This window comes from Oryzias latipes, chromosome 20 (assembly GCF_002234675.1).
Source record: "Oryzias latipes chromosome 20, ASM223467v1".
NCBI lineage: Eukaryota > Metazoa > Chordata > Actinopteri > Beloniformes > Adrianichthyidae > Oryzias > Oryzias latipes.
Genome location: NC_019878.2, coordinates 17,090,416 through 17,107,179, shown reverse-complemented (window position 1 = coordinate 17,107,179; position 16,764 = coordinate 17,090,416). Strand labels below are relative to the sequence as shown.

The 16,764-nt window shown below is 38.8% G+C and overlaps 2 protein-coding genes across 4 annotated transcripts; one reads left to right on the top strand and one right to left on the bottom strand.

Moving 5' to 3' along the window:
- The first annotated feature begins 1,215 nt into the window (after positions 1-1,215).
- LOC101156857 (tripartite motif-containing protein 55) lies at positions 1,216-6,540 on the top strand. 2 transcript variants are annotated; one of them, XM_020712533.2, is made up of 8 exons: positions 1,216-1,584; positions 2,675-2,838; positions 3,457-3,631; positions 3,711-3,806; positions 4,936-5,169; positions 5,271-5,293; positions 5,633-5,757; positions 5,853-6,540. In XM_020712533.2, exons 1-8 carry the CDS (start codon positions 1,465-1,467, stop codon positions 5,981-5,983), a joined length of 1,068 nt encoding a protein of 355 aa, XP_020568192.1. In that variant the 5' UTR covers positions 1,216-1,464; the 3' UTR covers positions 5,984-6,540. The 2 variants fall into 2 exon arrangements, with proteins under 2 accessions (XP_020568192.1, XP_004081086.1); XM_004081038.4 differs by having other exon boundaries at positions 1,225-1,584; positions 3,454-3,631.
- A 723-nt stretch (positions 6,541-7,263) lies between these two features.
- On the bottom strand, positions 7,264-8,845 carry crh (corticotropin releasing hormone). Of its 2 annotated transcripts, XM_020712377.2 has the most exons (3): positions 8,762-8,845; positions 8,622-8,693; positions 7,264-8,127 (listed from the first exon to the last, which is right to left on the bottom strand). In XM_020712377.2, exon 3 carries the CDS (start codon positions 8,105-8,107, stop codon positions 7,616-7,618), a length of 492 nt encoding a protein of 163 aa, XP_020568036.1. In that variant the 5' UTR covers positions 8,108-8,127; positions 8,622-8,693; positions 8,762-8,845; the 3' UTR covers positions 7,264-7,615.
- Between the last annotated feature and the right edge of the window lie 7,919 nt (positions 8,846-16,764).

Sequence of the window (16,764 nt, the reverse complement as noted above, 5' to 3'; positions counted from 1 at the left end):
TGCCCGTGGTGACCTCCGTTGGTTTGCCTTTCCTATCTTTTTTTGTGCAATGCACATGGATGAAATAAAAATGAATTCACATTTGAGATTGGATTACAGCGTTTTGTTAGCCACGTAGATGTTAGCTAACGACACAACACTGACTTTTTCCGGCTAACCTCTCCTAGCCCTATTGTGGCCAACAATAACATAACCAAGTGACTGTAACCGCATACATGTATTCGCGTCCCCTTTTCTTCTTCTATTGATGTTATTTTCAGGTGGCATCCATGTCATATCTCTTTAAACTGTATTTAAACTTTTTGCAGATTCATTTCCGTAGCCGCAGTTCTTTTCTTTTCTTTTTTTTTTTAACTTTTCCTGTCCAACAGGTAGCGGGATCGATGCACGCATCCTCCAATCACGTTTTTCAATTTTGTTTAAAAAAAAATTGAGTCAAATTTGATTGGCTAATGTGGGTTTACTTTTTAAATTTTTACACAATTTACAGTTTTTGGTTTTATATATCTTTCAGAATTGAACCTCTCAGCAGGAAAAATGTATCATTGTTTTAGATATGCAAAACAATTGAATTTGCAAGAATTATTTTTTTTGGTAAAACAGTTTTGAGTAAAAGTCAATAGTGAACATGTGAAAATTTGATTCAACAATAAAGCCACAGTTTTCAAACAAATATTCTTTTTTATTTGTTTAATTTAATAGACTCATGGACAGAATCATAAAAAAGAAATGTTTGGAACAAATAAACAGCAAGTGAAAGTACAAACTAGTCTTGGAAATGAAAGGTAATTAAAAAAAGGGAACTTTCACATTATATATCATTTGAAAAAAGGGAAAAAAAACCTACACTTTATCAATTATAGAGCAAACTTTCCATTACTACTCATAAAAATAAAAATGTAAAATTTTAAACTAAACGGTGGAAAAAGAAAGCTATCGGTGCAATTATAAAATATTTTACTTTTTAATTTATAACTAAAATCCAGAAGATTTTAAGTTGAAAAGCAGTGTCTATTAGGGTTCAAAATAACAAAAAAAAAAGATAAAAACCACTGTTATAAAAGATCAAGTGAGTTAGAAAAAGTAAATGAAAACTTTGCTTTGGGATTTTTTTATTTTTTATTTAAATGCATTTGGATTGCTTTAATGAGTTTCTTAACTTTTCACTTACTGAGCGCAGATGGCCTGAAAGCTGTTGGGCAGCTGTTCTGTAATGCCTTGCTTAATTTCAAATATGGGCAAGGTGAAAATGGCAACCCTTGGTGTGACTGGAGAAGCAGCTAAAAAAAGAACTGACACCAGTGCGATAGGACCCCACAGTTTTTGGGACAAGCGCAAGAGGCCTACTCTGTTCCTGCTGGTCCCACTGCATGCTGCCTTGAGAAAATGAGTACTTAGTAAATCTTTGGTCGTTTGGGTCTCTTTGAAACAAATATTTTTGGAATTCAAAGTTGACCTGGAACCATGGAGGATTTAGAGAAGCAGCTGATATGTCCCATTTGTCTGGAACTGTTTACAAAACCCGTTGTCATCCTGCCCTGCCAGCACAACCTCTGCAGAAAATGCGCAAATGATTTTTTCCAGGTAAGCACCCCTGCTCTATTTCTTAAAGTAGATGAGTATTAACCTCATAGATCAGTGTTAATAGACCGTTATTAACAAACTCTTAATGTAAATCCATGTTTGTATTTCCACTGACAGCACGGGACATATAATAAAGTCTGTAGATAATAAAGCAACCAAAAAACCAAACCTTTTTTTAGCTACTTTGAAATATAACAGTGTGTTTTTTCAGTATTACATCCTGAATAGTCAGACTTTTAATTCCACACCTTTAACATGGGGTGTTAATCTTCTGGATTAAAATTTCATAACTGCTGAGTGAAACCATTTTGTTAATTTGCTTTGCAGAAATCAATCTTTCATAACAACCTTGTCAACGTATCAAATTTAGACTGTCGTCACAACTGAGCTTAGGGCTGGATACAGGCTATCTGCGGGTGTAGAATGGGCTAACCTGTACGGGCTACGCAGGTGGCCCATACTAAATAACAAGGTGGTATAGCAACAGTCATTGTGAATTTTTTATATGGGCAAAAGGTCATAGCAAACACTAATACAACACTCATGGGTGAGAAAGGGTGAAGTAGGTGAGATGAAGGCCTGTCAAACAGATTTTTCATTTTTGCAACTCCCCTAATCCACAAGTGCTTGTCAGTGCTGCTCACGTAATAATTGCGTGCTCTGTGCTTGACTGATAGAAATTAGGAAATTAGACAAACAGTGCATAGTTTGTGTGGGCGTCCTTTGGACTTTTGCACAACCCGTTAGTAAGGACAGTGCACGCACCTTACTAATGACTAGAGTGTGGCTTAAGGGCTGTAGCATCACACATACGTCATAAGTGTGTTGTCTTTACAAATATTTAACGGTACATTTACCACAAGCACAACAATCGTACGTTCCATTTTCATGACGTCCCTTGAGGGGGGGAGTGCGAGCCTCAAGGGCACTGCAAGACACACATGTGTTTTTCTTGAGATGTTGTCACTCCTCTCTACGACCCTCCACGGGTTCAGACAACCCAAAAACCTGCAGAACCCATACGGGTCAACTCCCCTTATGGGCGCATGTGACTAAGACGTAAGGGCTCTAACTGTTTTTTTGCTTGCAGTCTTCAAACCCTTACCTTTCAACAAGGACTGCCTCATCGGGAGGCCGATTCCGATGCCCATCCTGCAGACATGAGGTGGTCCTCGACAGGCATGGCGTTTACGGCCTGCAGAGGAACCTGCTGGTTGAGAACATCATAGATATGTTTAAGCAACAGTCCAGCAGGTGAGGGATACCTTTACTGAGATGCAACATTTATGAGTTGTCATAGCTGTTTTGAGTTTAGTAAGTGGCCCAGATTAGTCAAAGCTGTTTTCAAGTCACAGAACATAAAAGGCAAATAAGAGAGAAAGTGGCAGGAAGTGCACCAGGTACTGTGGTGGTTCAAGTGCCGGAGGATTCTGAGTCAGACTGCTGGAGTGGGTGACAGGAGGCTTCTAGTTGAAGTCAAGTGTACAGATGATTTATCCAGAGTCTGACTGAATAGCCAAAAGGCTGGTGTGACATAAATCCAAAGCAATTCCCCTCATCCTCTAATTCATCTCAGTTCAAGACCTTTCAGCCTCATTTTATTTTATTTTATTTAAATTCCATATTTGATTGCAAGCTGAATAAATCTGAAATGACCTCTTAGCCCTGCACCAACACCTGAAGGTCACAAGGGAAGAAGGTAATGTATCGATTACTGCGCTGACAGTGCCCGTGGCGAGGCATGACTGATGGATCATCAATAAATTGTAGAGATGCATAACAGTGACATTGTCAACCAGACCTTTCATGTCACATCAGTATGCACTGAAAAAGCAGGAATCCACTCCCGCTTCCATTACTCCCAAACAGCAGCACACTAGCACCAGAGAGGAAGGAGGAGACACCCATGTGCGACGTTCACGAGGACGAAAAGATCAACATCTTCTGTGTTACCCACGGGGTGCCCACATGCTCCATGTGTAAGGTTTTTGGAGCACACAAAGACTGCGAGGTGGCACCAATCAGCAGCATCTACCACACAAAAAGGGTGAGGCCTCAGCACTTGTGGATGTTGTGAATGCTGTTTCTAAAGCGTGTGTGACACATTTTGTGCTTCCTCAAACTAGACGGAGCTGAGCGATGGGATTACCATGATGGTTGGTAACAACGACAGGATGCAGGGGATCATTAGTAATCTAGAGGAAGCCTGTCGTGCCATAGAGGTCAGTGTCCAACTACTGCAGTGCCTGGCTGCTCGCTCACACAGCAAGCGTCACTCTGTGCGTGTATGAATGCACCTGCGCAGACTCACAAACTGATCCATTGCCTTCTTGTCGTGACCACTTTCTTAGCTGTAAGTTTTAGAGCTTCATCAGTGTCGTGATGCCACACCTTTGACTCTCGGTCTCCTTTTTTTTTCTTTGATTCTTGTTTGCACCCGCTACCTCACGTGCCACTGTTGGACAGGGTAAAGAGGAAGCTGGATGAGCTCCAGTTCCCCATGTGTCCCCCCTTAAGGCCAGAACACACCGGTGCTGAACGAAACGCGTCAAAACAGCTCTATGTTCTGTTACCACATTACACTTCTCAACCCATCTTTCTATTTTTAGTGTCCTAGCTCCCTGAAATAAAATTATTTCTTTACTCCCTGCTTTTACAAGCTTCCTCCAGTATGAGCCCGTCTTTTACTGAGCTGCTCCATTTTCTGCCTTTGCAGCAGCTGCGTCTCACACCCAAATATTAAGAGGAAAGGTTAAATGTTAAAGAGTGACCCGATCCAGAATCCAATGATAAAAGGCAGATCCTACACTGAAGACAATAAGACATTCTGGGGATGGATGTCAAGCTAAAATGTATCTGATGGAAAAAACGATTAAATGAAAACTCTCAAAATGATTCAACTCAGTTTATTCATAAAGAGAGCCTCACAAAAAACAAAAAAAATCAGAATCAATTATGATCATATTAATAGAAAGAGATAGAAATGAATCTGTATACGTTCAGTTGTTCATCAAATAGGTAAGAAAATATATTTTTTAATAGTTTTAAAATCTTAAATCAATCTTAAATCAAATTTTTACCAAGATTGTGTTTTTGCATGTAAAATATAATGAAAGACACAATGCTTTTCTGGTAAATTTAGGTCTTCCGATTCAGTTTTTGACAGATGCGAAGGAGTTTGCACATTTTGTAAGTTCAGACAACATTGTTTATATTATGGTTCCCCAAAAATATACCTAATTGTTTAGTTTTTGTTGCTCATTTTACAGTTCCTGTGGTAAAATATAGATGGTCTGTGCCTATTTTTAAACAACATTGTTTTCCATTTATCTGTTGCTCCTCTAAGTATAGGAGAACGGTCGAAGACAGAAGACTCTGGTGTGCGAAAAGTTTGACCGTCTTTATACCATCCTGGAAGGGAAGAAGAGAGACATGAGTCAAAGGTTGACAGCTGAACAGGAAGAGAAGGTGAACTACATCAGGAACCTGGGAAAGGAATACGGAGACCATCTGGAGGAGAGCTGCAAGATCGTAGAGATGGGAATTCAGACGTTGGAGGAGCCAGAAATGGCTGTTTTCCTTCAGGTGATATCAACAGAAATTGATTTACATAAAGTATTTTCTTGATTGAAATCACCAAAATATCTCACATATGTTGAAAACAATTTGTCTTTCATGTCTTTTAGAGCATAAAACCTCTTCTCAAAAAGTAAGTCTACCAAAACCACTTAAATAAACTCAATTAAAATATCACCACTATTCGTTACAGTGGTTCATGTGAGTTTTTAAAAATATTCCTATAAAAAAATTTTAAACGTCAATCTGCTACCACACTTGTAACTGTCTCAGCAATGCTGCAAAATCGCACCTTCTCTGTGTCAGCAGTAGAAAATAATTCTGTGAAATGATGCAAATGGTTCCTGCATCCTCCCTAAATAACTTGTGGAATGTATGAAGCATTGCGGATGTAAAAATATATTGAAAAAGTGTTGTTTTGATTATATTTGGCTAAATTTTCTCCCATGAATACTCTATTTTCATCACTCAGGATAGCGGAAGTCTCCAGCATGGCACATTTGAACAAAGTTGAAGTGGGGTATGAGAAAATGGATCATTATACCGTTGATTTCAAGAAAGAGGGCAAGGCTCTGCACTGCATTGACTTCATCCAAGGTGAGGCAACAGAAACTGTTTATGGCTCCTTTTTTTTTTCTATCACATGTCAACTTTGCTTCATATATTTGTGTCTGTCTTATGGCTCATGACAGAGGATGACAATGAGAATGAGGAAGGTGGCAATGCAGGTGCAGAGGTCAGAGATGGACCACCGGCTGTCTCTGATGCGATCTGTCCAGCCATCGAGTGCCCTGCAGAACAGCTCCTCGCTCAATCAAACTAAGACCCCTACCAGTTAGATGTCTTCTCTTAGCACAGATAATCTCCAAACGAGAAGCCAGACACTGTTGCACCTTGACACTAGTCTCAGGTCCGTCTTGATAATGTTTTTAGATTGAGGAGGCTAAAAGAACTGAATTATGATCTACAGAAGACTTAAGTAACAGCAGAACACACACAGACTGATCTTATTTTGTTTAATCTGAATAAATTTGCATTATTTTTCCTGGTTTTCATTTTTATCATAATTGGTGACAAAACAAAGCTTTTTATTGGTGGTTTGTCAGATTCAGATTTACTCCGACAGTTTTCCTTTGCTGACCTTTCGCGACACATGATCCGCATCATTAAACCAGATTAGCAGACGGCCTTGTTTTCTCTTCCTCGCTGTCACACTTCATTTTTGAGACTGATATAATTTTTTAAGCGCACCAACATAGTGAAAAAATGTTTACTTGCTGAATTTTACAGATCCTTGTTTCATGTCTGTTGTAGCACTTGAACATTTTATGGCTTTTTCTGTATATTTTGTGATATTAAAAGTAATATTTGGTCACTACATGTGTACTAGTGTTGTATTGATATTATTGCTGCAGTTATTACTGCAAACTGTTTATAGGCCAGTCTGCAGGCAGACTTTGAGGTCTCACCTTGCTGTTACTCTACTTTGGTTGCTGTGGAGTGTTACTCTGGGAGTTGGATCCTTTACAAAATCGCTCAGTGCAACACTGAGCTCTAAGCTATGACTCACTCTCACAGCTTTGGTTCAGCACACCCCGACTCCGACTGGGTCAGAGATCAGCACGCGCAGCTTAAACGTATTCCACATTTATAAGCTGTCAGGGGCATCTTTAACATCTTCACAGCTGATATTATGATGGGTTTTGATAGCTAAATTTCCAATAGATAGAAAGCTGTAGGAAGCTCAATCTGTGCAGCTGGAAGCACTTTTTTGCACAAATATTGGGCTAAATATAACCAGTAAAGTATTTTGCGTGTTAGTTGGCTGTGCCGCTGACACAGCAGGCATTTTTCTATGAACCAGCATCACTATGCAAGCTGCAAAGTACACTGTTGCTCTCTAAACAACTGTTTACTGGCATATGTATGTTATTTATTAAAAAGTAACAAATTAATACAATTATTTTTTCAAAATTAGATTAGAATTGTTTCCCCCAAAGGATTTACTGTTAACTTAAGGATGTTGACAGAGAAGTGTGAGCGTTGCTTTTAGTTTTTTATTAAAAAATATAGATATAAGACTTTCTGTTGCACAACAGAAAATGACTGGTTGCACATGAGTTTATTAACAAACAATAAATATCATAAATACAGTGATTGATAATCTAAAACAAAATACCAGTTTTCTCAATGAAATTCATGTTTCCACAACAAAAGTATGTTATCTCAAATATGAAGAACAGCATAACTCTACAGATTTGACAATGGCAAGGTACAATCGACTCATTCTAAGTCAAGCCCGTTTATGCTCCATAATTTGAGGTTAAAGCTCTAAATAATAGAGTGATAAAGCAGCACTATATTGCACAGATCATGTTTTGTGCTGATGATAAAAATGCAGAATAAAAAGAAAAAGAAAGGGAACTGAGATCTTTGGCGAACTGGGGAGAGGTCTTCATTTACCAAAGAGCTCCATCATTCTTCTGTTATTTTGCGCCTGCTGAGCCATCTGTTCCGCCTTGGACATCTCCATCATCTCCCGAAGCAGGTGGAAGGTCAGGTCCAGAGAGATCGGCGGATCCTCGGACCTCCTTCCTCTTTCCATTGATTCCTCTCCGCGATCCCCGAAGCCGCTTAGAAGCGCTCTGATGTTCCCAACTTTCCCCTGCAAGAGACGCTGGAGCTGCAACGCTCTGTTGAAGATGGAAGGGGATCCGACGGGATACAGAGACGATGACGGGAAAGAGTTTGAGTCCCCGTTTCCCAGTCGAATAAAATACTCCTCTCCAAGGCGCTCCAGAATGGGACTAGACTGTTGCTGCTGCTGGGAGTTTTGGGGAGCTGGGACGCGCAGGGTTCCGCCAGGGCTCTCAATAGCCCGACATTCGAAGCGCGGCAAAAAGGCAACAAGCAGAATCACGGTGGTACCAAATAAATTGAGCTTCATGTCAGGATATCAGCTGGAATCTGGAAAAAACAAAAAACAAACTGTTTTCTTGAAGATGAAAATGCGCAATTATACGGGTAAAATGCCGTGCGTAAAAGAGGGAATTGCGCACGCAAAAACAGGCACTGCAACAATGTAAAGTGGTTGAAACTGTTGCTACTGGCATTATAGTTTATCTAGGGCTGTAAGTTACATTTTTACACCTATAAATAATTATGTGCGGTCTTGTAAGATTGCACCTTAGTGTGGGTAATTATCCTGATTTGGCTTTGTAATGATGCAAAAATAAAGAATTAAATCATTTAGACTTTATCTTTTATTTTATATTGTAAAAGAAAGATTAAAATACTGTAAATGTTTTAAAAAACTGTCAGTTAATGTATTTTGCACCAATCGTAACTCAAATTCATTTGAATAATTATATATATATAGATATATATATCTATATATCTATACACAATTTATGAAAAATATTAAGAAAGAAAAAGTAAAATGTACATAAATTTTTCCATACCTTCAGTGCAGGGAGTCCAGTACAGCCGTGAAGGTTGCCAGACAGTTGGCAAGAAGCCGCCCTCTTTCACTCCTTTGAAGATGCAAGTATATAGTTACTTTAAAGGTGGATGCTGAATGGACTTATATACCCACCCTCACCATAAGTGCTTCTCTCCAAGCTGAGAATGAGTCTGCGCGTACTTGCATGGGTGTAGCGTGAATGGACCCCTCTGACAAAGTGCTTTAGTTTCGATGAGATGAGTCATATGGGAGCGTGCGTGCGCGTGCACAGGCGTCCGCTTGCACGCTTTAGGAATTGGCCTATAGGCGCCACACCTGCTGGCTTCTTTCCCCCCTGACTAAGTTAATTGGGAACAAACGGAGAGTTTCGTGGGAGTTCTATTTTTTTTAGAAGTTGAGATAAAAGTTAAGTCAAGTTTTGGGATTGGGCTTTAACTCTGTTGCAGCACATAAATATTTATATAAATGTGTGTTTGTTTGTTTTTTATGAAGATGCAAAGCTGCTTTCCAGCAAGTACATCGAACACTATTTCCTGCACAATCAATAACCATCCTAAAACAGTTGCTCCGGTGTTATACCTACATGGTGAATGTTCATTTGCAAACACATCAGGTACGGAGAGAGGCATTGTCTTGCAGTGATTCATTGCTGCTGCACGTTAGTACGTCACTGGCTCTGCCACTGGGGGCCTTGGCCACCTTGTTCAGAGGGGCCCACCGCCAAGACAAGCTTTCACGATGGAGAGCTTAATCCAGCATCAGACAAGCCATTAGAATTTAAAGCAGCTTGAATCTCCAACTTTTCCGTTTCTGTCTACTTCCGTCTAATTCATATTACCATAAAATATCATCAGATTGCTATTAGAAATATCTGGGTATTCACATTTTGATGAGAAGAAAAATTTGGCTCTTCTCCCACTTAAGCACAAACTCAGCATATTTGTTAAGTCACCTTTAACAATCTGATATAACCCTTCCTATTAATGCTTAACAGTAAATCCATCTCACCCACACACTGGGAATGTGAAAAAAGTTACTTTTAGACATGCGTTATATGCCGAGGTTAAAGTGACTTAGTAGATTCTGTGCACTCGAGTCAAAACAACCAATCAGAGAAGGAGCAGACGAGAAAATTAGATTTTATAGATGCAGTTATGGTGAACCAGACTGGTTTTCTTTTACCCAGAAAAAGAACCGGTTTCACAAAATCACATCTAATCTATATTTAGGCATTTTAGTGGATTTCAGCGGATTTGGTAGTCAGTGTGAAATTGTTTCTCCTACGGCTCCTTCACTTTTTCAGTCCTCGCACTGCGTGATGCTTCGGGCCGAGGTGTCAGCTCCCATCAAAAGAAACACATGTTGTCTGACACAAATAGAAAACACCACCAGATGAAAGAGTGACTGCTCGTGGTCAAGTCACGTCACTTCATTTTCAAATCACTGTCCTCTAACAGATCCTCTGCACTGATCCCTCACCGGAAACTTGGGCTTACGTTTTTCATCCCTTTGGTTCCTCAATTAGATGATTATGTTAGATAAAGCTTTAACCATTCCTGGAAAAGTCCAGGGAATCCTGTGTGTTTCTGATGTATATGCCCCTTCTTCTCAATGTGGATGAAAATACTAGCATAAGGTACATTTTAAACAGAGTTTACTGTGAGAACAACGTTTTAAAAAAAACTACATAAAGTAATTGGCTCACAGCACAAGATTCATTAGTTGCTCATTTCCTACTTGTGCTTTCTGACAAGAAGGGGACAAGTGCCTTTCACTGGGCTGGGGCTTGGACATCATTTCACATTGAATTTTTTTCAAACCTCTGCTTGACTTTGACCAAAGAATGACAGAAATGAAGTGGGAATAATCATAGGGACTGCAGAGCCCACAGTGTGACGACGACTGACTGACCTCAGCTCCACAGCTCAGGTGTTCCTCTGCTTTACTGAAATAACCTTTTATTTAAAAAAAATCAGCTCTTTTATAGACAAAGATTTTACCGAAGCGCCACATAAAAACAGCATTTAATGTTTAAAATTGACTTAAAAAGCTGGCAGACAAACCAAAGATTAGTCATGGCGGAAAGATCCCAATAATCTTCAGGATAAACAAATCTAATGCATGAGCAGGAGACGATCGAGTGGTCAACAAACCCATTGATTAATTGATGCTGAATGCTGCTCCTTGCAGACTTAACAAAGAGATATGTGGTTATGCATATTTCAGGGACTGACAATGGGAAAAATTAAAGTTAAGCAGCGTGCATTAACCCAGCAATAAAAAGTGTCCAAAGCCCTTTTTATGCATACCAAGCTAAGACTTGTACACACACTGGTGTCATCACACAATGCCTTTGAGATTATTTATCGCAAAAGTAAAAAAAAAAATAATGACGCTTTTTAATACAAAATAACTTTTGGTCAAGTAAGAACTTGGGATTTGCTGAAGTATCAAGAGAAAGACAACTAAGTCTGCGTTTTAGTCTGGATGCTGGAATTCTGCTGCATAGTTAATGAGTACAAAATCTAAATTATTCACCCGTGTGTGTACCTGTCTAGATGAATAAATTGAGTTCAAACCCATGGCATGGTTTGAAAAGCGGTGAGACAAAACGTTGTTTACTTTTATTTAAAAGTTTCTTGCTTTGTGTTTTTATTGTACCATTACATCTAATGTGAGCACATGGGTTTTTTAAAGACTTGTGCATGAACAGACAGGTGGATGGACAATATCCTCCTTTTTTATAGCAGAAAACACTAAAGAAGCAGGTTTGTGTTGCTGTCAGTCTGTGTCCTTCCTTCCCATTGTGAGCTTGTTTGTTTCCATGAAGACATAAATCTTCTAAAACGGGTCTCAAACAGACGGTTTTGTCTTTGTTAAGGGCTCAATAATTTTCTGGAGCAGCTGGGCTCTGTATATTTAAGTAAAGGTTACTCAACGTCGCACTTGTTCAAGACAATATTGTCATCGTTTATGGTGTCTGCGCAGAAGGCCATGTCCATTTTGAAGAACGAGCAGAGCAAAAGCGAGGCTTTGTGCAATATTTCATGTTTTCTCACACCCTGTCATAAAGGCACACGATTTATATCATTGTGTTTGAATAATGGCCAGACTTTCAGGTCAGCCAATCATCAATTATAGTAATTTCAGGTAGTCAGACATTATAATTACATTATTTTGTTCTTATTTGGAAGTGAAGATTTGGAATAAACCAAAGCTTTCATTGGTGAACTGCAGCATTGTAATACAATAAATGCAAAACACTCCAAAATGTCTTTTGAGAACTCTTCATTTTAGATGTTATATTTCTCAGAACAAATTTATTTTGCCCTAAACTAATAATTTAATGCCCATAGGTTTTCAATCTGTTAAGAGAGTTATGGTTTTGTTCATTAGAATGATTTTTTGTAAAACATAAACTGTAGGAGTGATGTTAAACTTAAAGAGAGCAAGTCAGAAGCACATGGTTCAGAGGGAGAACAATTGGCGTTTCAGTTAAAATCTGGGGCAAAGCCATTTGCAACCCAGTTTTTCTTCTTTGAAAAAAACATTTTTGACAATCATTTTAACATCAATAATCTGAATTTTCATTGCAGATTCTCCTTTCCCCTGGTACTGCTCAGCTTGGATTTCATTTGTTTCTGCGGTAGAAGCCGTGTCTCAAAATAACTCATTCAGAATGATTGACACATATCACATGAATTGATGCTTACAGACAACATATGGCCAAAGTGACGAGAAATTCAAGAAAAAGAGACTATTTAAGAAGCTTTCTTGATTCAAAACAGAGGTTGTCTTTGAGCAACAGACAGCCTAATATGTTGTCGGCGTCAGCCCTCAGTTCTGTGCAAAAATCCGATGCGTGAAAGCTGAAATAATTGAGTGGTTTTCCTCCTCCTGTCGGTGTGAATGTCTGTCACTGCAGCCTCCTCAGACATTTATGTAAGGTAAAAAAGTTAAGAGGAAACTAAAAGTTGGGTCAACTGAAATGATTAAGCCTGAAGGTTTTTTTACGTGCAACTAAAAATTTTCACCACTTGTGTGTTTTTTTTAGATAATCTCTGAACTAAAAATATATTTTTGCAAATATATTAAGACACAAAAAGAAACATTTTAATGTGCAATTGGGCACTCTTGTGTTTACGGCTTACTTTAAGACTAAAAGAAATGCATCAAAAAACGGCCATTTCATTTTCACATTTCAAAATTAGCATTGGAGATCAATCAGTTTGCGTTGCACGTTTTGTCTGTTGAGGATCAAAGTTTTGCTCCTCTTATAATGCTCTGTCTTCATGGAGCTGACTGCAAGTTCCCAGAAGAGCATTGTTCTGTACAGACAAAGAACAGGCTCCTGCTTCCTTTTCATGTTGTGCACAAAAGCCCAAAGTCCTCTAGCATCACACAGCTTGGACCATTTGCCTCACAGCACATATCAACATGAAGGCTGGCCACTGCATTAGACAGGAGGGAGCCAGCAAAGATGGGATGAAGTCTGCTGTAAAAACAGCAAGCATTGTGGGAATGTGCATAATGAGGATAAACTGACAGAGCAGCAAACTAGGTCAAAACGTGTTTCCTAGCCTCTTGTAAAGCCAGAAAAACACAATTTTGATTTCGGGTGTTTATTTCATTATGTTGGAGTGTCTGGGCAGTGAACTAACTTTGAGAATTTCCCCTCCAGTAAATCCAGTGACTCATCCTGTGTGTTTTGTTCTTTTATGAAATCGGCTGAGAGATTTCAGTCAGATGAGAAGTGTACCCCTCTGCTAATTGTTTGTGTAGGTGTCAATATGTCCTCTTTGATTTCTCTCACACCCTTGATGTGATGCTTACACTCTACTCCTCACATCCAATCAGACAAAAAGTTCCGATATGAAGAGATGCAAACTCTTTCGAGAAACAGGACTAAAGAAGACAAGCAAACTAATTACGGCTGGAAATTTAGCCCCAGTTATGCTGCTCGTCTCAAAGTGTGTTTTCACCTTTTGTTCTTCTGTAATGAATAATATGTTTTTAATAAATACGTTGCCATGTTGAGAGCATTAACTGTGTCAGAGCATCATCGCCACAGAGTGAACCTTGTTCTTTGTGATTAATTCAATTGAGTGGCTGTAATTTAAAAGCTTCCAGAGCTCAGCATCAATCTACTGTAACCCAGTTGAATAAAACTAATGTAATGAATCAATCAGCAGAGATAAGCACATTAATCTGGAGCGCACCTCTGTCAGAAGCCTTTCAGCACCAGGCTTAACCCTGTCAAGTATAGCAGAAGAGTGAATATACAGCAGGGATCCTTGGCTAAGAGGAGATCCTGGTTCAGTATGACAAGCAGATGAACATACATGCAAGTCTTGCTGAATAAATTTATCAGTGTGAGTGATTGGCTTTGTGAGCTGAAATTTCTTGGGGGTTAAAAATCTTAGAAGCAGCTTTCAGGCAGGGGGGAGTCCTGCCAGGGACTGCACTGTCCTTCACTGCTTCCTCTTTTCTTCAGCACTGATGGGAGGTCATCCAAGCATTTAGCAATATGGCAGATTTGATGTAAGTGTCCGTCGTGAGGCTAATGCGGGCAGAAAACGCCTCCTCTGCCGTAAGCAGAGGGAAAAAGGTAAGCGGGGATGACGTCTTGAAGATGACGTCAAGAAACGTTTCTGTCAGCGTCCGTAGAGGTTAGGAGTCACTGGAAAACGAGGAAGCATTCCAACACAACTACACAGATTAAAAATAGAAATGCATTCATCCTCTTTTACTTTTTCACTGGAGAACAACGTAATCTGACACTTTTCATGGCATAAACATAACATTGTAAAATAAATTTAGGAGCAATGATGGCTACAAAGGTTGGGCCAAGTGGCTCTGCTCTGCCTTCAAGTCAAGGAAACACAGTCAATTCTAAAAATCACTTAAACTTTGAAAAAACATTTTACAACAAACTGCTCTCAATATTACTAGTAGATAATTGCAACATCTAAAAAGCGTGTAATAAATCAAAAGCACAGAAAGAAAAAAAATGGACTTCTAAAAAGGCAAAGCCTCCAGGCTGAGGATATGGCTACTCGGTCTGCAGGGTCGCCATTGTGATTCCCCTTTTCCGGATTGTCAGGGGGCAAGCCCTGCTTCTGGATCCAGCCTGCATTGATCTTTGTGGTTTTTGTTCGAATCAAACCAGGAAGCATCAAATATCGCAGTTCCTCAAAAGACCACTAGAGGCATGTTGCAAAAGGGAGCAATTTCCAAATAATTCTGATGATAAAAAGTCTGCATTGCAGCAAAAGTCCACCTATGTACTGTTTCATTTTAAAATATCAATATTTCTGTACATGACAGCACTGAGAGAGTTAGTGTTTCCGCTGTTCAATTTTATTAGAGCCTTGAAAGGATGCACGGTGGCATAGTGCATGGCACTCTGAAGGGCCCTGTTCAAATTCCGGCAGGGACCTTTCTGTGTGGAGTTTGCATGTTCTCCTCGTGCATGCATGGGTTTTCTCCAGGCACTTCCTCCCACAGTCCAAACATGCTTCGTAGGTTAATTGGTGTCTATAAATTGGCTCTTGGTGTGAATGTGAGTGTGTGGCCCTGCAATAGACTGGTGACTTGTTCAGGGTCCACTCAGCCTTCATCTAACAGTAGCTGGGTTGGCCCCAGCAACATCGTGAGTGAGAATCTGAAGATGGAAGGATGGATGGAAGAATAGAGCTTTGATTTGTGCATTCAAACCTAATGTTATATTTGTTTTTTTAGTGAAGAAAGCAGAAACTAAAAGGTCAGAGTTTATGTTTTTGAGAGTAGAAATAAGATTTTAATCAAATCTCTAAAAAAATGAAATACTTGTGAAAACTCTAAAGCTATTAGTTTTTGGTCCCGCTTGAAAACTGTTTACGTTTGTTTTTTTTAACCCACTTTTGGTTCAAGCCCCTTTTGTATTCAAAAAACATTATGATTAAAATTTGACTTAAATTAAATTGCCACTGCAAAAAAACAAAATAATTAACTTAAAATATATTTTCAATAACCATGATAAAGCTGTTTCAGGAGATGGGATGTAGGCGAAACAAAAAAACTTTTTTGTTATCATTTTCAGGCAAGACTGGACTGAAAAGAACCACAAACAGTCTCTCAGTTAAAACTCAAACCTCAAGTGAACTACTGCATTTCTGTGACATCACGTATAAAAAAAACTCATATTTGTTTGTCTCAAAAAGTATTTTTAAACAGTTTGCTTTTTTTAAAGTTAGGTCAGGTTAGTTCATCTTCTGTCTCTGCCTGAGCTGGTTCCATAATACAGACTTCTACAGTTCAGTTGTGATTTTACTCCATGCGTCACATGTTCAAGTTCTTTAAATGTATGTTTCTACGACTTTAGCTTTAGATTTCCTTTAGCTTGCTCCATTGAAGTTGTGTAATTTTGAATCCTCTCTGTTTAAATTTAGCACTTTCTGTTAATGCAGTTCTCTCCTTAAGCTTCTTAACATTTCCCTCCTCACCCTCTAAATCTGCTATGTTGACTTCAAAAGATGCAGATTACACTCTTTTCTTCATCTTTTCAAATTCTTTTGGAGTTTAAAAAAATTTTTAAACTTGCAATTTTTTTAATTGCTTAAAGGTTTATTCCGGCTTCCCACTCATTCTTTTGAATGGATATTTAATAATTAAAATGTTTTTATTTTGACTTATTACAGGGAGAAGGGGTTTTTTAACAATACAATTTAACAACACTTTATTCTTGTCAGTCAGAAGCTAATACGACTGTTTTGTCAGAAGAAATTAAAAAGTAAGAAAAATGGGATTTAAGAACATAGAATGCAAGTCTAAAATAAACCTTAAAAATGCTCACTTTAGAGGAGGATGTGAGCCATCATGAATTTAATATTACATTTTTTGGAAAAAATAATTTTATTTCTTTATACCTGATGTTTTAGTCATAAAGTTTGTAGTGAGACAAGATGTTTACATCTAAACCTGATAGCCTTTTAGAAAATGGGGCCACTGAAGGGGCCCACAATTCAACATCTTTGCAAATCTTTTGCAAACTCACTAAACTAAGTTCATCATCAAGTTTTCTTCTGCACAGTAACCAGCATGGAAAAGACCCACTCTGATGAAAAAGGTGTTTTTGGTGTCATTTCCTCCCAATCTACGCA

Excerpts from the sequence above, each read along its gene's own strand:
- crh (XM_020712377.2), bottom strand. The coding sequence starts at position 8,107 with ATGAAGCTCAATTTATTTGGTACCACCGTGATTCTGCTTGTTGCCTTT.
- LOC101156857 (XM_004081038.4), top strand. The coding sequence starts at position 1,465 with ATGGAGGATTTAGAGAAGCAGCTGATATGTCCCATTTGTCTGGAACTG. Across the intron at positions 3,632-3,710 it reads GCATCTACCACACAAAAAGG|ACGGAGCTGAGCGATGGGAT; the intron begins GTGAGGCCTCAG and ends TCCTCAAACTAG. Across the intron at positions 5,294-5,632 it reads ATAAAACCTCTTCTCAAAAA|GATAGCGGAAGTCTCCAGCA; the intron begins GTAAGTCTACCA and ends TTCATCACTCAG.